Genomic DNA, 23879 nt, shown 5'->3' with positions numbered 1-23879 from the left:
CCACACTTTATTCCCATTAGCATGAAGACAAGGTAAGTATCTGCTTGCTACTACATGTCAAGTTACTACATAACACGGTACCTTCCCTAACTGGTCCGTGTTGCAACACACAATAATACCACGGTGAATTATGTCCCATAATGTGCCCCCACACCAGGCCCGGTTCTACGGGGGTGCATAAGGGTGCATTGCACCCTCAGTTGAGTCGTTATGCACCCTCATTTGAAAAATGAAAAGTAAAAAAAATGAAAAGTGAAAAATATTACATTTTGCCTACTATTACTAACAATAGTAGTAATAATAATAATAATAATAATAATAATAATAATAATAATAAGAAGAAGAATATAGTTGAAATAAAATAAATTGTAATTGTGGTTGAATAACATTGTCTGCTGCATTTATTTGGTCAATTTAAACGGTAAGTAACGTTATTATGTCAGGTGTGCGTGACCTGTGCCGCTGCACATTCATCATCTGCAAGGTGCTTACACAGCAGTCAATGATGGACATCAGAAAATGGTTAAAACAACCAGCCCTTATCGCCAGCAGTAACACTGCATCTACTGCAGGTAATAACAGTTCAGATCATGGGGACATTACGAGATGGGTCTGTCTGCAGACCGCAGCAAGGAGGCGTTTCCTATAGGGGCGTTTCCTATAGGGGCGTTTCCTAACTTTTTTTATCCAGCTGCTTTTATAAATCCTTGCAGAAGAAGTCATTGTTCTAGTGATGGGAATTCCGGCTCTTCTTGCTGAGCCGGATCATTTGGCTCACCAAGAAGAGCCGGCTCTTCCGGCTCCCAAAGGGCTCTTCAGTTTACCACATATTATACCTTTTAATTAAATCAAATGTAGCGCTGTTTTGACTAATGATTTATATGTGTACACATATATCACTTAAATTATTCAAGACATCCTTTGTACTAAAGTATTCAAAAGTAAAAATTATATGTTTAATATAAATTATTTTCTGTGGCCAATTGTTTTCATTGCATTTACAGACCCGTGTAACTCTCTGATACCACCCAATTAATGCATTGACTTGCTTGTAGAACCACGCTACACAAAACAGATGGCAACACCTATAAAAACTATTTAAAAAAAGGGGCTACTGTATCAACCTATATAAAGTATATAAATATAGTTTTTCTCCCTGCAGGAGAGGGGAGCGTGCTTTGAGATCAACTCAGCGGTCCAGACATAGACATCATCGCTACGGCGACATATATTCAGTTGCCAGTTACTTTTGGCATTAGGGCAGGGATATCTTTCAAGGTTTGACATAATGAATTGTGCTACTTTTTAATCAAGCAACGATGTTTTCAAATCTGTAATCAAAAAGCTCCTCAAAAACACTATAGAAGCCGTTCCTGCCGTTGTTACGTTAGTCATTTTGTTCTGGAACCGGGCCTGCCCCACACAAGCCCCCCCAGAATTCACCCATAAACAAAGTCTGTGCGGTGAGGAAGAACGATTGGCCGGGCACCACGACTCCTGAGCATGGAAGCCGGGAAAGCAACCCCCGCAGGGGCGGTCGCCGGAAGAGGCCGAACTTGAACAATGGGTCCCAAATCGGTGACAGGGATCAAGGCCAGGGGGCGGCCCCGTCGCAGGAGGCCGTGCTAGCACCACCGGCTGGTCCAAATCCAAGTGGGCAGCCTTCACCCGGTCCACCGAGACGCACTCAGCCTTACCACCCAGGTAAGGCTGAGTGCGTCAGTACGTCATGAACGCAATAAATCTACCCTCTTGGGGGCGCACTCATGTGATTGGCTTAGAAATTAGGAGACATCTGATTGGCTATAGATAGAACAAATTACAAGTACGAATCGGCTGACCGTCAGGGGAGTCTCAAAAAACCCACACACGAATGCACAGTGATCCGTGCAGAGAAAGCGATTTGTGTTTGCAGGTGCAGAGGTTTTAAACGGAAAACAAATATGTGAGGATCAAAAATACATAGGCCTATGTAAAACTTTTTTCTGTATTTGGATTTTATTTACATGTATATGAAACGGAACACATTTGTGTGTGCATTGACAAACACAAGTGTGGATTCGGAAATACAAGTGAGAATCCTTTTGCGGATCATGAAATACAAGTGTGAATCCTTCTGTGTGCATGTGTGTATATTATGAGACTGTTCTGAGCCCATATTAATGTGGCGGACCCTCCGCGCGAATGCGCAAACGGAGGTCTAGGGCGTGGTTTGGGATTGGGCCTTAGAATTACAAAACTCACAAGCCATTATTTTTTTTTTATAATTTTGAAGTGTATGCACCATTGATAAACTTGGTTACACCTCACATTGATGGCATCCATTTAGCAGGCCCAGTTTCAAAGTTAATTGTATGGATCAAGCATATAGTCACATGAGGATTAGTGAGGATTCTGAAGTGCAATGGTCAGTACCTTTAGCACGCTGATGGCCAGGTTTCTACCAGTGTATGCTATGCGGCATATCAATCGGCTATTTCTTACGATGTTAAATACATTCTCATCTGTCTGATTTATGTGATGCGTAGCAAGCAAGAAACTTCAAAACAAACCATGAAATCAAATCAAAAGGTTTTTATTTGTTTTTGCATTGAAATCTACATTCATATTAGTATGATGTAATTTGGTACAGTTAACACTGCAGATGTGTGGTTTGCAAACCTCCCTCTTTGTGCTGTGATACTTTCAAAGAACTGAATTCAAGCATCAGCTTATTCATTTTTTTCTAACTTAGGTTTACTGGCCCCTCATGTTGGAAGTTCGAAATGCGAAACAAGCAAGAGTAAAGAAAAAAAAAGGTAACAACATAAAACGGAACAGACAAATGATAAACATATACAGTTTAACAACAGAGAGGATAAATATATATATTTCATAAAAGCACATTCGTATTAGATGCTTTGGAATGGAAACAGCAACAAAGAGGCTCACTGATCAACCACCGACTGTCCCACTTTCAGCATATTCCACTTATATATTATCTGAACAATTTCACTTGTGCCATCAATATGCAAGAATACATGTCATTATAACCCACAACCTTCCCAAAAAATATAATAAATATGAAAAACAGGTGATTTGATTGGTCCATGAGGTAAAATGTAAAATTAAAAAAATAGAAAAAGGGGGGGAAAAAAGTTCGAAATACTTGTTTGAAGTGTGTGAGGCTGGAAGAAATTAAATTAAGAAAAAAAAGATTGTGATTGCAGACAAGAAAGCATGATGTCCAATAAGGTTTCATTATCTTTTGCCAAAAAGAAACACTCACACACACTGACTTTCACACATACTCACTCAACCATTCACACAGTAAAGCTCTATAATAAATCAGCTCCCCAGGTTGGAATCTTAATAAAGCCACTTGATGGATGATATTATTTTCATATTTACATTGAATTGGTGATTAATTGACAAAAAGGGCAAAACAAACCTACACAGAAAACTTTAGCAACCAGAATAAATCACTAAATTCTCTTTATATTCCTTCACTTTTTTATCTCCTTCTATGCACTGAAAAATAATTGTCCAATGAACTGAGCGCTGAAGATGGTGGTGGGGGGGGGATACAGAGAGGGGTTAATAATGACAGTGATGCTGGAAAAGGCATGAAGTCACACAACTGTATCAGGCAGGTACACTCTTCTCTGAATCTGCTACAAGAAAAAGAGCACTTCAATAAAAGAGCCCCCGTCCGTTCGGACTACCCTGGTTTGAAATCAAACACACCGACCCCCTGTTGATGAGAGGTTTGGTGTGTGAGAGCATGCAGTTAGCTACATAGTATAGCCTGAGTGGGTAGGAATTAAAAGAACACTTCAAAAAACAACAGACTGCCCACTTAGGTTTATATGGGGCTCCAAAACAAGTTCAGCTCCTGTCAGAAGTTTGGGATGCAGATTTTAACATCAATCTGAGGAGTGTGTGTAGCAGTCACTGTAATGGTAGAAGCAGCACGAGTAGTGTTCAGCAGGCAAAGTACTTCTGGAGAAGAAATTGCTCAACATCAAACCCAACTAACTGTTGAGCCCAAAAGGTAGCACTTCTAGTTTTAATATTATCATTAGATGTATTTTTGTTTGAAAATCCTCCAGATATTTTTAATCCTGCTTCTTCATCCGAGGCAGGATATATTTTCGTTGTCCGTTGGATGCTGTGTTTGGTTGTTACCAAGATTCATCAGCAACATTCAATATTTTTTGAGGCAACAAAGCTTAAAAACACTGTACAGCCATGTTCATTTTTTTTTTTTTTTACCAGTCAGTGAAATGACCGGTTGTTTGCTAAAGTGTCAGGCACTAATGACAAACCTGCCAGCTGCAGATGATTAGACCAGCATTTTTACAAGTGTGGGGGGTCATTAAATCTTTGTATTTAAACCTATGACAGGATAACCAGCTGGGTCTTTTTTTAAGTATTTGTATTATCTGATATATTTTTTAGATGTTGTCTTCTTCGTGTGATTGACACTCGTTCTTCCACTCCAGATGTGTGCAGCACCACTCAGGCAGTCGTACAGGTAGGCAGTGAGTTTAAGTACTACTGTATCACAATGTTTATTTTACTGGCTCTTTATGAACCAGTGAGGACATTTCTTTTCTACAGCCGGACATGAGGCCAACGGTCTTTTTCCTTGACTGTAGAAACAGAAGAAAGTAAGGAAGGAAGAAGGGAGTGAAGGGAATGGTAGAGAGGACACCTCTCAGAGGCTCCGGCCCCCTAAGGCCCAATGTGGGCTCAGTCCTGTCCAATGTGGCCCAGTCCAACCCGTCTGGTTAGGCAAAATCCAGCCAGTCTGATCTGGTCTAGCTGGAAACCAGACCAGGGTTTTAGAAGAGTGACTTGAATCCCTGGTTCTCAAACTCTGACCAGGCGTCGTTCAATTCCATGAAGATCATCTTAGCGTAATGTTCGTAAGGCTTGTCTGTCGCCTGCAGAGAGAGAGAATACATTCGCCAATCAATAAAGAACAGTTAAAGCTGGGCTAGGCACTTTAATATTATTTTATTAACTTTTGGCATACGGTAAGACGTGGTGTGAGAGAAAACTACACTTCTGTAACTCCTCTTGGGTCTCTTTTCTGGTTTTAATCATTTCAGCACATGAAGGGAGACTTTAGCCAATTTCAGAGAAAGAATACACTCTTGTACAAATGCAGTGTGCATGTCAACGGAGGAATATCTTGCAGGAAAATATGCAAATCCAGAATTGGCAACAACTGAATACATTGCAAAGCATCCCAAAAAGGAAGACTGACTTACTTAAAATTTCCAAGATTTAAGAGAGGATATTTTAGCCTTCTGCTGCCAGTAGCCAAAGGCTCGAGGTAGCTCTCTATAACTCACTCTGCAACTTTTTTTATTTTCTCATCTATGAATTTAAACACTTTGCTGACATTGTAGACAGCCAGAGCCAATCACAGTATCTCATCTCAAGGGGCTTTACAAGCCCACTGTAAGAGCCATTTAGGCACATTATTTATGGTAAATATTTATGTTTTGGTGAGCTAATTGTATATTCTTTTAAGTTAACTCTAACTAGCTGAATATGAATTATGAATTATAATTATACTGTTTTTTTTTTTTTAATGGACTGCTCTAGTTTTATGTTTTGTTATTATTTATAGAAAGCAGAACTTAGTGCGCATTCTCGAGTTTAAATTACGCTGCCGGCGTGACACAGCAGGTCGGAAAAAGTGTTTGACCACACACATCCGCACGCCCGTTATTTAACGGCCAAATGTTGCAAGTCGGTAGTGGGCCGCCTACTGATCAATTGAACTTTTGTATAAAGCACTTGGAACGATGCAAGGTATTTGGATTTCTTCAATTTACGCGAGTCAATACTCGAATTCGCCTCGTAGACTAAGTGGCCTTTGAACATTCTATTATGCATAATCGGCCACTAAACCCACAGATGTTGAAAAGGGGTTAAGACGGAGAGGAGTGGTGCAGGATGAGGATGTATTTTCATATTTTTACAACCTTTTGGTATTTTCTAAAAACGGCCTACCCTGGGGGTAAAAGTTATTGTGAAATATTTTCCCAATGATAAAAAACAGTATCCAATGTTGCCTTGTCAGTGTCTGGAATTAACCCAGCTTCCCCAAATGTCTTTCTTTTTGGTGTCTATATACGCTGGGATCCGGAGTCATGGATGATCCTGCGGTCCTGTGTCCTGGATCGCGAGCGCTGGATCTTGAGTCGTGGCTGTGGTCCTGGATCATAGGTCCTGGATGGATATCCTCGTGGATTCATCTTCCTATTATACACACATGCATTTCCAAACATTTGGACTACCTATGTTGCAAATGTATTATCTTTTCAATTTACACACGGCATCTATTGCACGTCTGTCCGTCCTGGGAGAGGGATCCCTCCTCTGTTGCTCTCCCTGAGATTTCTCCCATTTTTCCCTTTAAACTGGGTTTTCTTTGGAAGTTTTTCCTTGTGCGATGTGAGGGTCTAAGGACAGAGGGTGTCGTATTGTCATACTGATATTCTGTACACACTGTGAAGACCACTGAGACAAATGTAACATTTGTGATATTGGGCTATATAAATAAACATTGATTGATTGATTGATTGGAAGGGGGTTAGTTTAAATGCCAATACATGCATAAGCAGCATTTCTTTACTGTACCTTATCTGGATGGACAATCAGCACAGCCTTCCTGTAGAACTTCTTCACCTGGTCAGGGGTCACCAGGTCAGCCATGCCCACCGGCTTCCAGCGGGTCTCCCCCTCCCACAGCACCGTGTGAAGAGTGGACAGCAGCGCACGGATGTTCCGCTCCTTCCCCTCGATCCAGTCCAAGATCTGCAGCACGACAACAAAAACAAACCGTTACCACTTTACCAGGAAAACACAAATATTTTAGAATTTAGTTGGAATAATGTGTGTTTTCAGGAGTTTGTATGTCTTTCACATGTGTGTTTAAATTGTCACCTGTAATTTGAGTGGATCGATGTCTTTAGTGAGCTCCTGCCTTCTCATTTCAGCGATTGTCCTTGGTCCCTTCCTATCAGGCCTAGAGGCAAAACCCTGAGTGGACAGCAGGTCTTCAAAATCGTCCTCCTTTACCTTGGGCTTGGCGCCTGCGTTAAAACACAGAACATAGGTTTTACATTTTTTTTGAGAATGTTATCTCAATTCCCAAAAACAATTCAGACCATAGAATTAATGCAATATTTGACCTAAATAATTACAAATGACAGGTTCCTCTCTACTCCATAGCTTCTCTTGGATAACTGGATTTAAACTTGCACTGTACATTTAACATTTATATTCAAGTTAATGTTTAATAATCCATTCCTTGCCCAATTAATGTATATCCTGCTTTATATTTTGTTACTGTACATTTGTATTTCCACATGTATATTCTCCACATTTTAATTTGTATTGCTATTTGAGATGTTTACATTTTGGATTGTTTATTTCTAGTCTTTTAATTTCTCAAATGTACAATGCTGTGTCTTTTTATGCTGCTGCAACACAAACATAACCCAAATTGGGATCAATAAAGTACTTCTTATCTTATCTTCTTATCTCTTGAATTCACTTCCTTTTTCAGTAGATAGTGAATTCCAGTGCTCACAACTAATCACATTTATTTATTTCAGTTTGCTGAGAAAAACAATATTTCCGTGATAATTGTAGAAAGAACTCAATTCAAATTATCAATAGCCTTTCTTACCAAATCCAAGCCCACGAACTCCTCTGTCCTCCCTCCCACCAATGACACTGGAGAAGTTGAGGTTGTAGTTGGGTTTGGTGGACTGTGGTCCTACGGGCTGAGAGGCAGAGGGGGCAGAACCAGGTCCAGATCCAGCCATCCAGGATTTGCTCTGGGCTGTGGGGGGTCTGCCAGCCTGCCAGGGCTGGGCTTGAGATTTAGCAGAGGGGGGAGGAGCCTTTGAGTTAAATGAAGGCCCCGGAATATTACTGCTGAATGAACCTGCAAGTAACACAGAAGGATGATAGTAAATGATTAAAAAAGGTAAACAAGGTCATGTTTTCCACTGTTAGCAATACTGAGCGGTATCATCATTACAGGCGATTAGATATCTGACCGAGTCTCTCACCTGGTAAACTGGTGCCAAGGTTTCCTAGGTCAGCAAAAGGATCAAAGGTCTGGGACTTGGCCTTCGACATGGGTAGCCCACCAGAAGCTACAGACACAACAACATGGGAGGTATTATTTATTAGCTTATTTTACCTGCCCCTTGTTCAAAAAATCTAATTAAATGTAAATCAATGGTATGTCAGTCACAGCTGTTGTCAAAGACTAATAGTTTCATTACCAAAAACACTATCAAATGTCAACACAACAATCTTGTGTACCTTCAGCAACAACGGTTGCCTGACATCTTCATACTTTCATGTTTGTATTTCTTTATACATTTTTCTTAAACCTAAAGATGTTCTTACAGCCATTTAAATAGTTTGGTAATGAATTCCACAATTTAACACCAGCTACAGAGATACACATCTGCTTTAAACTGATGCTCATCCACTGAAGTTAAAACAATTTATTTTTGTATGTTTTCTGGCAGTATTCTTTTTTTTGCTTTATGCATAAGTAAAGAAGTCTGTGGATCAATTAAATCTTTAAATTTGAACAGCCTCGTCTCAATAAACATTGTATTTGTATGTTCTAAGGGGGGGGGGGCGGGGTGCATTATGAAAATGCACACTGCCTTTTTCTATAGTGTCAATAAAGGTTTTCAATTACTAATAATTGTTTTGTTTTAAAATGTTCCATATGGTCTACACAGAATACACCAAACTCAAAGTGCTCAGTTAATGTTGAGTCCCTTCAAAAGGCTCCTCCACACACCATTGTTGGTGTAGCTGGGTTTGCTAGCGGTGGCGCTCATGTTAGCGGTGGAGCCCGCCGCCCAGCTGTCCCACCCACCCAGCAGGTCTGGTTGACTGGCCGATGATGTCATCTTAGGGACATCCTTCACTAGCTTATCTGTAAATAAAAAGATCAAAAGTATCACCAATTGAGATTCTGTTGCATGTTTCTATTTCCTGTTGCCAAATGAGGAACAATGAGACGGCAACATTAGATGTTGTGGAAACTAGGGACATTTTTGTCCAGGAAAACTAAGAAAAAAAACCATAGGTTTGTTCCTGGAGAATTTAAAAAGTAATGCCATTTATATTTAGGAAAGAGAAGCATATGTTCATTTGCAAATAATAATCGAAACTAGTTTGTTTTTTCCCTTTAAGTATTTGGAGCTATGCAGCTCCGTCCACAGATAGAGCTTTTGCTTTGAAACAGAAACATTAAGGGTTGAGTAGAAAATAAATATTTACTTAATTCCATGTCTGTGACATCATCTGAAAATAACAAGCCACTGCACACAAGCCACTCATATAGGCATATTAGCCTGTGTGCAAAGTGTGTGTAAATCATATCTCCTCCAAGCAGACATAACACTGAGTGATGTCCCAGTAGTACTCACTGAGGTTGAAGAGGCTTGTGTTAGAAGCAGGAGTGGGGTTACTGTGAGCTGAACCATCAGAGCCCAACAGGTCTCCAAACAGGTCCGGCCCAGAGGCCTGCCGAGAGGAGCCCACAGTGGGGCCCACCCCAGAGCCAGAGCCCATCCCAAACGGATCAAACAGGTCGCCCAATGCTGCAGCGAGGTAGGAGGAAATAATGATGCATTAAAGATGGCCGTGAAGTTTTTTTAAACAATGCAGCAAGAAAATATAAAGCCTCCTGTTGGGAAAATACTGAATGTACTCCTTCAATATCCGAGTAGCACATGATATAAAAGGCCCAACTGTAGCTGTGTACGTAACCAGATGTATGATTACATAGAAGAAGCTCATGAGACACTGTGTTGAATAGGGATGGGTATCGTTAAGGTTTTAACGGTACTACTACTACTTTTATCGATACCACTTATTGGTCCGGTCTTTTAACGGTACTTTTATCGGTTCTTTTGGAGAAAGAAATAAGGTAAACCAACTAAACAAATTGTGAGCAAAACTAACATTGCTTTTAATTTAAATTAAATACATAATATTTCACATCAAAAGAAACAACAATGTTTTAACATATCGTATTAAATAATCTGATGACAGAATTGTGAACAGAATAGCTGAAACTTTAACAAAATAAATAACTCTGTTACCTCTAATGAGTAACCCATGTTTGTATAATTTAGTTAACTGTGTGATGCTGCTAGCATACATAACACCTGCCATGGAAACGTTACTCGTGGATGGAGCTACAGAGCTACTAGAAAGACAGTGGAACCCGGTGCATTCCTCCGTCTGAATGTGGAGCACTTTTGCTAAATGTTTAGACAAATTGCCCTTACATGCTAAACTCTTATTGCACTTTTGGTAACGAGCATCGAGACGGGTAAAGTTTAACCACACCGCGGAGCCCGTTCTCTCCGCCATCTCCTCCGTGTGTGTGTGTGTTGCTGCATGTAGCAGCTGCGTGTGTGTGTGTGTAAACTGCCCCGCCCCCTCGCAAGCAGGCGGGGGAGAGATCTCTCATCTGGATTGGAAAGATCGAAAATACTAAAAATAATCATAGACGCATTTTGTAGTGTTATTGCATATTAGTTGGCGACACAAAAACTGCAATATACTGTTTGTGTAGCAATAATACATATGACATATTTTTTAGATGTCTCCAGTACCGATGCAAAAGACCGCTAACGTCGGAGCTTAACGGTACCACGGTCTTTAATAATTCAGGCCCGGGGCTCGTTTAATACCGGGGCTCGGTACTTATCCCTAGTGTTGAAAATACGATAGCTATGTTCCAATGATTAAACATGATGATTCAGCCCCTAGGGAGATAGGCATATGACTGTCATGTTTATTGCTTACGTGGGCCTTAGCTAATCTAAACTAAACATTGAATACGGCTTTGAACCGGTATTCTGCATCTTGTGACAGTGAAACACCCTCTCTTGTATATAAGCATGTGAAGGACACTGTTCTGGGAACTAGTTGTATCATATGCTCTGTATGTGATGACTACTTCCATTCTTGCAGGGGTAATAAATACATGTATCCTGATATTGAAGCTCAAGCCGGTGACAAGTATTTTTCTAACACCTCCACCCTTACATTTAGAGTCTGATGTGTTCCCACTGGCTGGCCCGCTGAAGAACAAGTCTTCCTGCACTGCTGCTGTCTGACCAGCAGGGGGCGCAAACAGGTCGTTGAGGAGGTCACTGTTACTGGATGCTGCTTTCATTCCCCCCTGGACTCCTGGAGGAGGAGCAGAGGAGGAGGTGGAGGAGGTGGAGGACATGGAGGGGCCAGAGTTCAAACCCAAGAGGTCAGCTGTGTCATCAATGGTAGATTCTTGGGCTGCAGGAGGGGAGCTCTGGGGGGAGGAAAGGACACAAAGACAGAAATGAATGAGATGTTTGTAGAAATTACACATTTGGGCTGTACTTCATAGCAGTCACACTGTACCTGGAAGTCAGCATCAAACAGAGGTTCACTGGGGTCCCGTGACAGAGGCTCCACCCCAGGGGCAGAGTAAGAGTAGGACTCTCCTTCTGATTGATCACTCAGGTCCTCCTCCTCATTCATGTACCCCCCCCCCCTGAATGTCTGAGGCATCTTGATGGCCACCCACATCTACAAATACAAGAAGAGTGTCAAATATTAGGTGTGACAGTCATTGAGAGGTTAAAAGGTCAGGGAATGTTTTATATTTTAAGTCCAGTATGAGAAAATTAAGGCAGGACACAAAAAATAGCACTGTCTCCTTATTCAGAATAGATGATAATAGTTACACCAGGGCAAAAGGGGAAAATGTAGGTCATTTTGTCAAAGTTCACAAAATAATATATATATATGCAGTTATGACGAGAACAAAAGCACATGACCTTCCCAATCCAGTGTCTGGAAGAAGTTGTTGGCATTGCTATCGGTGCTGGCAGGAGATTCTACTTCTGTTGGGTTTATGCCTTCTGGAGTCTGAGCCGGCTGTGGCGACTCAGAGTCATAAAAAGCAGAAGAGCCGGGCTGACGAGGCAGCTCAGGCTTACCTGTGAGGATTACAATGTAATGGTTAGGTTACATGTGAATTACAAAAAGAACATACTTTGGAGAAAAACAGAAGGATGTCTGATATCAAAGTGAACTGAGAAGCCGATGGATAAAAGAAATGTAAAAAAAAAACTAACAATCCTAATCCAAAAGCCCTTTTCTTGTAAAGCAATGCCACTTACCAAATTTGCTGAGGATCTCCTGCTGCTCATCTCGAGAGGAAAACAGGATTTTGGGGTTCAGACCCTTGGTCTGAAAGTCCTCCCAGGGAGGGGTCTTGGCGCTGGGTCTGTCTCTGGGTTCCACCTCGACGTCCAAATTGACCTGGAACAAGTCTGGGTACTTTTCCTGGATATCACAGGCATCCAGGTCATACCTGCCAGGTGAAAAGGTAGTTTGGAAACAGGAAGTTATTAGAAAAAGAACATGTCAAGAGGTAAATAAAAAATGAAAGACTTGATATTATTGTTCAAGAAACAAGACATGTGAAGCTTGAACTACAAGGATCGTGTTTAGTCAAAAAGTATTGCATCTCTCAAACTGTTGTACATACTTGTTAAATTTGACAGTGGTTGCGTTTCTGGGGACAAAGCCTGTGTGGAACTGGATCTGAAACATCTTCATGGATGCCAACTGAAACACAAACATTAGAGAATAAACTTAGTTTTTTGTGAAGAATGTACAGTGATGCATTTTAAAAAAGGCAAAATGATTTTTCTAAAAACCAAAGTATAATCCCTCTTCACCCTGGGTTAGGGAAGTTTATAGGCATCAACATACTGTATATAATGTGGCAGGGTGCCAGAACCTAAGTACGCATCCAGGTGGAAGCTAGGCAAATGCTGGACACAGTGGGCGCTGACAAATACACATTTAGCAAGAGGAAATGACAAGTGGACCAAAGTTGTTACTAGATGACCTGCTGGTGAGCACCCTGTTCATCCTCCCAGGGAGGAAGGGGCAACTTTGAAAGTTGTGTTTACAAAGTGCAACTTACAAATCATACTCCATGTGCATTTACGCTTGTCATTGTGCGTCTACCTTGGCCTGTAGACGTCCTCCTAGCGTAGATCTAGCATGGTAGATCACCACCAGTACGTCTCCTTGGACTGTCACATTGAGGGGAATCTCCGCTTTCCCATCCTCCATCCTGAAATCCCTGGAAAGAGCAAAAATATCACAGATGTCATAAATAATGGAAATGATTTACTCCTCTAAGAAAGTATTATTCTGTTAGTGAATGGACTTACTTCATCTTGTCGTACTCCTGCGATGTGGTGAGGACTCTCTCGTCTCCAACATAGACTTCGCAGAAGGGCCTGCAGCCGTTTCGCTGCTTGTTGAACAGCGGCATTGGTGTCATGACGATGGAGTGAATGGTTATGGGCTTGCTGTGAGGGACAATGGGCTCCTCTGCCATCATGTCACACATATACTCAATATACCTGCAACGATCAAAGGCAAAATCAGGATCCTGTGCTTTAAGCTTAAAAAGGATTAACTTGGGTTCTGGTGGGGATATCTGCCATGACTCTACCTCTTGTGTGAGGGTGCTATGCCGGGGGGGCAGCGCTTCATCGAGAACATGTAGACGGCCGCCTCAGCTGTGGTGAAAAGGCGACAGAAACACAGGAAGGAGCAGACTGCCACTGCTGATGCTGCCCTGCCGTCCTACAGAAACAAAGACGGGGGATGACATTTAAATGTATTCAAGCTGCCCTTACCATGTATTTACATCTGAGCATGCATGTTGGACATCTTAACTCATCTCAACTTACCAGGCAGTGTACTATACAGATGTTCCTCTGGTCTTGTTTGAGCCATAGATGCATGTTCTTACACACACTGTAGAGACTGCGCAGGTTGGGGGCACGGCGCACCTGCCAGTTACACTCTGAAACCTACACACACAGATAAAGACACACACCTGAATACAACAGGGATATTGTAAAGCTGCACAAAACGTAAACAAGGGCAAATACTGCTAATAAAAACCTCTATATTAGAGTGCCAAAAAGACAACACCACTGCTGACACTGTGACTGTTAAGAGTAAACAAACAAGTAAGCATTAGGGGTGGGGGAAATAATCAATATAGCATAGTATTGCGATACTTTGCCTGGCGATATTGTATCAATACACGGACGCCAAGTATCGATATTTTATTATATAAACTATTCACATTGCAAATCAAAATGAAAGTTTTTGGCAACAATTGCTTTTTCAATCCACTAGCTGGTGCTGAGCCTTTTCTTGTGTGGTCATGGCCATGGGTGAAGTCAGTGGGATTGGCAGGAAGTTAGTCAAAACAAAGATATAAATATACGCAATATATCGTATCGCAATACTTAGTATATCGTAGAATCGCAATACTATCGTATCGAGCCTGATTCCCACCGCTAGTAAGCATCTATTGGCATGCATACACAAACGTACCCTGTTGTGGAACCGAGAAGGCCGGTATGATCGTTTGGAGAGGTTGTAGACAGCATAGTGGCCAGCATGACGGGAATCCAGGAACAGACGGACGTCCTCGATGTTGTTCTTTATCGCCGACTCTACCCCCTCTGCTGGGAAGGACATGACTACAAAGAGAAATATGTGTAACCAATACATCAAAGGTTTACCCCCTTCATCAAAATGTAAAAGAGAAGCTAAGATATTACCTGACATGGCTTTTATTCAAGCCATGTCTGAATGAAACCTCTAAAATCATGTACATCATGTAATATAGAATAATGTCTAGATGACATAACAGGGGATTAAAGAAGGTACACGTAGGTTTTATAGAGGGTCAAATGCATACCTGCTATTCTGGAGGTGATGTAGGAAATATCAAGGTCCCCTTTGGCATAGCTGGAAGAGAAATTACAAGTGCACTAATGAAAAGAGTACATGTACACATGGTCGGGAGGAAAACTATCTATAAGAAATAAAGTGGACTAATATCCACCACACTGCAGAAAGGAAGTGCTGTATTAAAATACACTTATATACAATTGATAAATAACAAAAGCCAGAATGTTGCAGGGTTGAGATGGTCCTATATGATGCCTTAAAGAGCATCCACACAATAAATAAATTAAAAATAACCCAGTTTATCTGTCCTTTATGTAGATTATACGCATCTGGCAGTTGCATGTGAATATGCTGAAGAGGACCAATACTGCCAATAGCTCCTTTTATTTTAGTATTATTAGTAGTTCATTGACGAATAAATTAGGCTACAGTTGGTTTTACAGCAAATTAAATCATATTGTACGACAAAAGCAAAAACAAAATGCAACATGATTCCCACCAAATATTAAAATTGAGCATAAGCAAAATAAATTAATCGATATGAGCTGATGACACTCAATGATATGGTATCAGGACAGACATGAGACGCTGGTTAGGACACACCTATAGCTGAAACATGGTGATTTAGTAAGCAGTGAGTTATATTAAAACATCTAAACTACCATACTCTCGTTCTTTCAAACAACCATTCATATACGCAAATATTTAAACATCCTAAGGTGCTTTCGAGCACATAGATCAACTAAATACAAAACAAAAAACGATCCACATTTTCACAGTCGACTCAAGCACTCAAAAGCCATGTGTGGCGAGTGCATGAAAAGGTAGCAATTGATCAGAGACATACAAGCAGGTAGCTTAAAAGTAATAAATACATGTTTAAAATAGTGTACATTTATGGATACACATTTCAGCTGACAGTCATTTCAAAATGGTTAAGATATAAAGCTCAAAGTAATCAATACACCGTAGCAACAGTTTTTGAAGTAATAGATTATTGATGAAATGGGAAGTAATGGTTCAAAAGTAAGCTAGAGTTAGCCAAGTTAGCCAAAGTAACTGATTAATGGTTTGAATAGAGAGATCAAGCTAATGGAAAACAATTGAAAAGTGTTAACTAAAATGAAAGATAACTGGTGCCCATAGTTGACTAATGTAATAGTTTATTTGAAATAAATGGAGGATTCAGGGAATGTTACTTAAATGTAGCTAAAAGGGCTAGGCTATGATTAGTATACCAAGGCTGCTTATTTTAGGTCATGATGCCTCCCTCGCTACAGCACCAGCTCTTTGATTAGTTTCTTGTGATTGACTGGCCCATTCTTTCCCTGTACCATGCACAGGGAATATGGTTTGCTTGTTTTCTCATTCGCTGATATCATTTTCTAATCATATGATCATTCCATTCACTCCAAATGATTCTCACCTGTCCATTCACATCAGGCGTTGCATTCATTCAATTATCTATTATTGAATGTGTTATGTTAGGATCAGCAAGCTGCGATGGCGGACACGGCACAGCAAAATGGCTTAGTAAGGATTTATTCTTTCCTCTAAATCAAAACACACACTACGGGAGCACACAGAGCAACGCATGAGTTGACGCACGTCACCGACCCATATTTACCTTGGGTTGCTAGGTGATGGACACATAGTGGGACCATGAGGGATTGGGACAGAGAAAAGAAACAACAAAAAAATAAACAAAACGACCAAACAAATGGAACAAACCGATGGTGGAATAACCAAATGAAACCTCAAACTTTGATGGATATGGAGAGAGAGAGGCTATTAAAAGGAACACTTTGCTTATTCTCAATATTTGCTGCATTACTCCCACTTTTAATCTTTTGTAAAGATTTGGTTAAAAGCGTACAACTGAAAATGAAATATGAATAAATAAAACATTGATTTTTAGAAAAGGGTATACAGGTGGGTGCACCTTACCTTGCTACTGACTGGATGACCTTAGAGGAGGTGTCCTTGATGTTGGTCAGGAAGCGCTCGGTTCCTCCCTTTAAGATGTCAAAGAGGCCGCTCCCCGCCTGGTCAGGATCGTATATGCCTAAAGGCATCATGGGGGGGGAAACAGAGAATTCTGAATACAATAGATTTGCAGATGTGTCAAAGCATTGACAGTGGGTTCATCGAGGTCGCAGTTTAACCAACAATGACAAAAACATTGTGTATAATTGGAAGTTTAAAATCTTTAAATGGACTTAAATATTTTAGCAAAGCCAAGCTATAAATAACGTAAAATACATATTCTATAAATTTATATGTGGGTACAATGTATCAATTCCCACGCTCATGATACACGTCTTTTTTAGAAGAGGGTCAAAAGGATTGTTTGTTTTACTTGCAAATGCATTGGATGAAATCGGTTGCCGTCAGCTGGGGTGAAGCTGTGGGATGTTGATGTACAACAGGGGTGCCCAATACGTCGATCACGATTGACCAGTCGATCGCAAAGGTAGATTGCATGGCGTTGCAAAAGAAAAAATGTGGGCTTGGTCATTTTAAAAGTAGCTCCCAAGCTGAAAAGGTGTGGGCACCCCTGATGTACAACAACAGGCAAATGACTCAGATTGAGTCATCTATAGCCCAGGTCTGACAGTATGAAGTACAGGAGGACTGAAGCCGCACCTCAGGAGGAAGAGCAACATATTGACAAGATGGGTGACTCTGCGTGCAGAAATCCTCTTAATAGCAGCCTGCACAGGTGAGGCTGAGTGTTTGGAAACACCCATTATGCTCATTTATAGAAAATATACAGATAAATAACAGAAATATCACGTTCTGGTTAAGTACTTTTGTTTGATGATCCTGATTTCAAATAGCCATAAAATAAGAGTGTTCCATTCCTAGCGCGTGCATACTTTCAGCTTTTTTCTTCGGACATACTGTAAGATGTGAAATCGCAGTCATAAGGCAAAAATGATTCTATAAATAAATTAACCAAAGGAGGAGGATATTGTTATTGTTGGCTGGTCATAGGGGAACTATAGGTTACTTACGTAACCACAGTGCTCAGAGTAACACGAAGTGAGATGTCTCACTATGGGATGCGCCTCAACGCGTATGCAAACAGAAGCATCAATCTCATTACGACAATCCCGATTGGCTGGTGATCTTGACGACTACGTCAGGGAATCCACCTACCCTTTAAGTAGCTTGCGCTACGACGCAGCGTCATTCAAAATAAGCACCTCTTCTCGCTTCGCCTTAGCATGAAGGGCCGTCTGGTGAGACATCTCACTTCATGTTACTCCGAGTACTGGGGTTACGTAAGTAACCTATAGTTCTCATTCATAACACTCCGTTCGATGTCTCACTATGGGATATTGAAACTCCCGTATTGCTAGACATGCTCATCTCGAAAATCACCAAAAACAACCAGAACTTAACAGGTAGAACTCTGTCTCAACACGGGACCCAGCACTGGCCACACTTGGAGCAGAGACATCTAGCCTGTAAAAGCGGACAAAAAAGTGAGCGGCGAGGACCAGCTCGCTGCTGCACAAATGTCTTGGATGGAAACACCCTTGAACAAAGCCCAGGATGTAGCCAGTCCACGAGTACATGATGTCCTCTGAGAAAAGGCAGAAAGCGTTTCAGGGTGAGGAACACCGCTAAAAGCTCCAGATAATTTATGTGTGACCGTTGGAGGTCTCTGCTCCAGAGACCCCTCACAGGTCGACCTTCGTGTATATATACCCCCCCAGCCCGTCAGACATGAGTCTGTGGTGACCACCTTCCACGATAGGACAGCACCCATAGGTACGCCCCGTACTAGAAAAGTCGGGTGTAGCCAGTGGCGCAGAGCCATTACGCATTTCATAGTGACCATCACTCTCCGCGCGCCATGACGCACAGGGTCCAGTCTGAGGGCAGCTACCCAGCGCTGAAACTCCCTCATGTGTAAGCGTCCCAGTCGTACCACCAGAATGGCTGACGCCATGAGCCCCAGCAACCGCAGACATGACCTGAAGAGAACATATTTGCGTGGCTGGAAATGAGCGAGGCAAGCCCTGAAGGCTTTCACTCTCTCTGCTGACAAGCGGGCTGTAAAGGGCACCGAATTCAGGCGTAGGCCCAGGAAGAGTACAGTCTGGGCTGGGGACAACATGCTCTTTTCTGTGTTTATTACAAAACCCAGGTCGAGCAGGTGTTTTACGAGGACATTCACCTGTGTAATAGCCTCTTGCTCCGACTGTGCGAGAAGGAGACAATCGTCCAGATAAGTTGCCAGGCGAATACCCTGTTGTCTTAACGGGGCTATCGCGGCATCCGTACACCGTACAAACACTCACCTGCTGAGAGACAGACCGAAGGGAAGTACTCTGTACTCGTAACAGACACCCTGAAAGGCGAACCTCATATTTCCTGTGTGGGTAATATACTGGGATGTGGAAATACCCATCTTTCAGGTCGACTGATGTGAACCAGTCGTTTTGGCGCACGAGACACAACAGAGATGTGTGAGTGAGCATTCTGAATTTGTATCTTCTGAGATATTTGTTCAGAGCTCTCAAATCTAGTATAGGCCGAATTCCGTTCCCTCCCCGTTTGGGAACGAGGAAATACTTGGAATAAAAGCCGCTCTGACTCTGTTCGGCGGGCATTATCGATATAGCCTTCTTTTCTAGTAGCGAGAAAATATCTTGCTCTAGAATATGGGCTGACTCTCCCCGGGCCTGTGAATACAGAATGCCCGAGAAGTGAGGGGGGGTGACAGCGAATTGGAGCCTGTAGCCCCGTATTACCGTCTTGAAAACCCAAGCAGAATCTGTGAGCATCCTCCACTTTTCGCTTCTCAAAGCGAGCGGAGATGTCACAGCTCTGTCGTCTGCCCTCAGTGTCTATTTGTTGTGGTATGGGGCCCTCTAGTGTCTGAACACGGTGGTACCCCAGGTTGACAACCCCGGCCGACACTGCGCATGTGCGTGGCAGAGTCCTGCACGGGTCTGATTTTCAAGACCCGCTCTGAAAACCTGGGTCGGCTGCACCTGAGCGGCAGCTGCCGGAACCGGAGATTTTCTTGGCCAGCTCCCTCTTGCCTCGTGCCTGGGCTGGGGACCCGGGACGGGCTGCGGTCTCTGCTGCTTCGGTATTTTGAACCGGGCAGGACGTGAGACAGCTTGGGTGAAGGCCTGCCGCGGGACCATTGAAGGTGGCGGCTGGACCCTTCGGGGGAGACAGAGCTGGAGAGCCTCGTCTCCCTTCCTTTTTGACTCGCACCTCAGCTGCATTGAAGCTAGAGCGGAGCCAAATATGCCCTCGGGAACAATAGGCATGTCCAGAACATCCTCTTTTTCCCGGTCTGGAAGGTTGGTCAGGTTGAGCCAACTGGCTCTCTCCTGTACCACCATCATTCCCAGTGCCTTGCCCGTGGCTTGGACTGCACAGCGCTGCACACAGAGGCAATGTCCGTGATCGCTGCGATCTCGTCCCACACGGCAGGCTCAGGTCTGCTCGAAATGTCTTCGCAGAGCTCCGCCTGGTAGGCGGTCAGAAGCGAGGAGACGTTGAGTGCCCTGGCGGACAAAGCTGCGGCTTTATAGGCCCGTTCGGTCATCGCTGACTGGAACCGGTCTGCCTTTGCCGGCAGCATGGGGTTCCTGCTCGGTGTCGAAGCCAGCCTCGGTTGGAGGTGGGCTGTCACCAGCGGTTCCATGGGCGGCATGCGGAGCAGGCCGAGTCTCTCCATACCGTCACAATCCAGGGAGGAGGCACCCTGGATTGGGGCCTTGTTGCTAAAGGGACGGTCTCTCCACGAGACCGACACCTCGTCCAGCATCTCCGGAAAGGCTGGAAGGAGCTGCCTCTTCGTCCTCGCTGCTTGGGGCAAGTTCTTCCCCTCGTAGCGAGATCTGGAGGTCTCCTTGGCCACTTCAGGCCATGGGATGTCCAGCCTGGACGCAGCGCGTTGACACACGGCCTGCAAGTCCATGCTTAGGACGGGCGAAGCTGGTGTGCTCTCGCCCGGGGGAGCGGACATCGCTCCCGGCTTTGCAGCCTGAGCCGATGAAACGAAGATGTCATCCTCATCCAAGTCAGACAGGAGGAACTCAGAGGTATCCTCTTCGTCCTCCATGTAGTCCAACTCCAGGACATCCTCCCTGGGTGGAACCATGGTGAGGTCCAATTGGGAGCCCCAGCTTGACACAGCACGGGGCTCCGCTCTTGCCGCCACCGGGTCCCAGCCTGAAACGGCGTGGGGCTCCGGTTCAGCGGCTGTCGCTGTTGTTGAGCCCCAGTCTGACACAGCGCGGGGCTCAATCTCTGCGGCGGACGCCACCATGTCTTGATTGCCGGCCGGCGAATCAGCGGACATGAGGGGGTCCTGTCCCGACAAGCTAGCTTGGCGTGCTAACCGTCGGCGGAGGCTCTTAATGGTGAAGCGGGTACAATGCCCGCACGAGCCGGGGTTATCGATAGCCTCCCGGGCGTGTTCCAGCCCGAGGCAGGACAAGCAGACCTGGTGTGAGTCTGTGCCTGAAATCTTAAACCCGCAGCCGCATAGCCGAGCCTCTGAGTCCCTGACTCCTCTGGTGTGAGGGAGAGAAGGGTCCATCTTCGATCGCCGGGGTGTCGGCGTGGAGTGGACACGCTAGTAACAGGTACGTTACTGAGAAAAAATCCAACCTTGCCGTTAGTCCGAAAGGAAAAAAGGCGACGGTGTAGATTTTATTCTTTGAAGAATATTAACTGGTGTGTTAATACTTTTTTTATCTCTGTCTCCTCTGGTGTGAGAGAGAAAAGAGAACGTCCTCTTTACCGTGGTGTCGGTGTGGAGGGAAGAACAAACTAGCAACAGGTATGTTACTAGCTTGAAGAAAAAAATCAAACCGTACCGTTATTTCGACAGAAAGAAACGGCGAGTCAGATTACAATATTAACTGGTGTGTTAATATTGCTCAGTCTTCTTGCAAAGCAAAAAAGTAACCGGCAAGCGCCCGTCGACCGAATGTTAGCTTTGGGTTCAGTCTGTGGACCGTTAAGCTAGCCCGGTTAATGATAAATCGAGATGTGCTCTGAAGCGAGAAGAGGTGTTTGAATGACGCTGCGTCGTAGCGCAAGCTACTTAAAGGGTGGGTGGATTCCCTGACGCCAAGATCACCAGCCAATCAGGATTGGCGTAATGAGATTGATGCTTCTGTTTGCATACGCGTTGAGGCGCATCCCATAGTGAGACATCGAACGGAGTGTTATGAATGAGAACTACAACATTACTTATAACCTTGTATAACTCTTAGCGATATAGGTTTGTTATCTGTGTTTGTAAGAATAGTGTACCTGGCTAATTATAAACAAGAGGTTTAGTTAATTTACCTGAGAGGCATAAAAAAAAGGACAGCTCTATGAATGATTATTTGAATTGAAAAAGTTGTTATTTTTGCCAGATTGTTAAAGTGCATCATATCATATGTTTGGATGAGTTGTTACATTATGCTTTTTAGAAACATGACCGTAACACTATCGCTTTGTTTTCAGATAGTTTTCAAATTCGCCCTCATTACTTCAACTGTTACAACTTTAAACAAACATAACCCTGAGTACAGTATATTATAGTCATCAAAACAAACCCTCACCTGCATTGTTGTGGACGTTCTGGATCTGCATGGGCGGCTGGGCTCCGTTGTTTCCAAAGCCTCCGTTCTGCTCCAGCAGCTGCAGACATTCATAGCCGTCAAACACCGGACGCCAACAATAGTACGCACTCATCATTGTCACAAGTTAGTCAAACAAAATGAGGTGCAAAAAACTGGCAACCTACAATTTTGCATAAGATGTTCCAAACTGATGCAAAAACATGTCATCCTTAAAAATGGATACAACACCAAATGGCAAAAATACATTTTAGCAAAGGTAAAAATAGTCCTTGATAGAAAAACAGAGTCAGGTGACCTCAAATAGAGGAACAGAAAAAGAGACTCAATACAGTGTAAAGCAACAGCTAAATAAAAAAAATCCCGGTTTCAAAAGAATCACAACACAATCCTAAACACATAGTTTGTATCAGACGTGCAAAGTGAAATATTTTTTGGATGAGAACTGGAGGGTTTAAGACTGCGTTGAGACAGTCAGACAGCCTCTGCGTCTCTCTGTCTTTCCCTCTCACTATTTCACTTCCATCTGTGCTGCTTCCGTCAAAAGTGTTCTGCTCTCCTTCCTCTCTGCTCCATCTCAGTCTGCCTCTTTTTATGTGTGTGCCGAGAAGCAGCAGAGAGAGGAAGAAGAAGAGGAGGAGGAGGAGGAGGAGGAGGAGGAGGAGGAGGAGGAGGAGGAGGAGGAGGAGGAGGAGGAGGAGAAGGTGGAGGATTATAATCTTCTTATCTCCAACAGGGAAACCCCCTTTAAACCCTGATCAGATCAGCAAACACAAGATCTGCCTTCACTCTGCCACATTCATATAGGATATATATATTCAGACATATTAGGATTCAGTTTGGTATGAAATTGGTTGCAATACAAAATAATTTAAAGAAAGACAGGAACATTTGTTTTTTTATTTATACTTATCATAGGATACATTCACTGGCTCAGCTGTAGAATCGGTCAAGTGCACATTAGGAGGTTGTAGGAATAAAGAGGAATTCCTGTAAACCTTATGACATTTGACATTGAAATGAGCTTGTCATACACTTAAATCGCCGTGGATGCAGATTTGGTGATAAGTACCAGGATTTGTTAAGAAGCATTAGAGGCTTCTTAGTTTCTGATGACCAGCGACTATGCAAAGTAAAATGTTTTGCTGTTCCCAAGCCTTGATTAAAATTTTAAATCTGATGATAATGAATCAGCTAGTTTGGGTGATAGATACAATAAAATATAAAAACAGATTTCTGCCTGAACAGTTAAGCTTCCAACTTGAAATGTGCTTTACTACTAAAGTGTTGGAATGTTTTTATTTCAGTTTGACCCATTTTCCACCTCTCTGTCTCTTTGGGCCATGCCAGCTGGGAAGAGAGGAGCCTGGGAAAGAGAATACAGACTCCTTTGAGCCTGCCTGTGTGTTGTGCGTGTGCGGGGTGTGT

The 23879-nt window shown here is 43.0% G+C and overlaps 1 protein-coding gene across 1 annotated transcript in view; it reads right to left on the bottom strand.

Annotated features, from left to right (window-relative positions):
• Positions 1-2559: 2559 nt before the first annotated feature.
• The window catches only part of gak (cyclin G associated kinase), a 34640-nt gene continuing 13320 nt past the window's right edge, over positions 2560-23879 (bottom strand). Inside the window, 21 exon segments of the mRNA XM_071204349.1 lie at positions 2560-4928; positions 6640-6816; positions 6946-7094; positions 7694-7954; positions 8082-8168; positions 8837-8974; positions 9471-9644; positions 11104-11365; positions 11458-11589; positions 11591-11625; positions 11877-12038; positions 12222-12415; positions 12593-12672; positions 13081-13198; positions 13290-13484; positions 13577-13710; positions 13818-13940; positions 14476-14624; positions 14846-14895; positions 16786-16903; positions 22434-22512. Coding sequence (XP_071060450.1) covers positions 4827-4928; positions 6640-6816; positions 6946-7094; positions 7694-7954; positions 8082-8168; positions 8837-8974; positions 9471-9644; positions 11104-11365; positions 11458-11589; positions 11591-11625; positions 11877-12038; positions 12222-12415; positions 12593-12672; positions 13081-13198; positions 13290-13484; positions 13577-13710; positions 13818-13940; positions 14476-14624; positions 14846-14895; positions 16786-16903; positions 22434-22512 — 2919 coding nt within the window. The 3' untranslated portion in view covers positions 2560-4826.

This window comes from Pseudochaenichthys georgianus, chromosome 9 (genome assembly GCF_902827115.2).
Source record: "Pseudochaenichthys georgianus chromosome 9, fPseGeo1.2, whole genome shotgun sequence".
NCBI classification, from domain to species: Eukaryota; Metazoa; Chordata; class Actinopteri; order Perciformes; family Channichthyidae; genus Pseudochaenichthys; species Pseudochaenichthys georgianus.
This window is presented reverse-complemented; position numbering and strand designations above follow the sequence as displayed.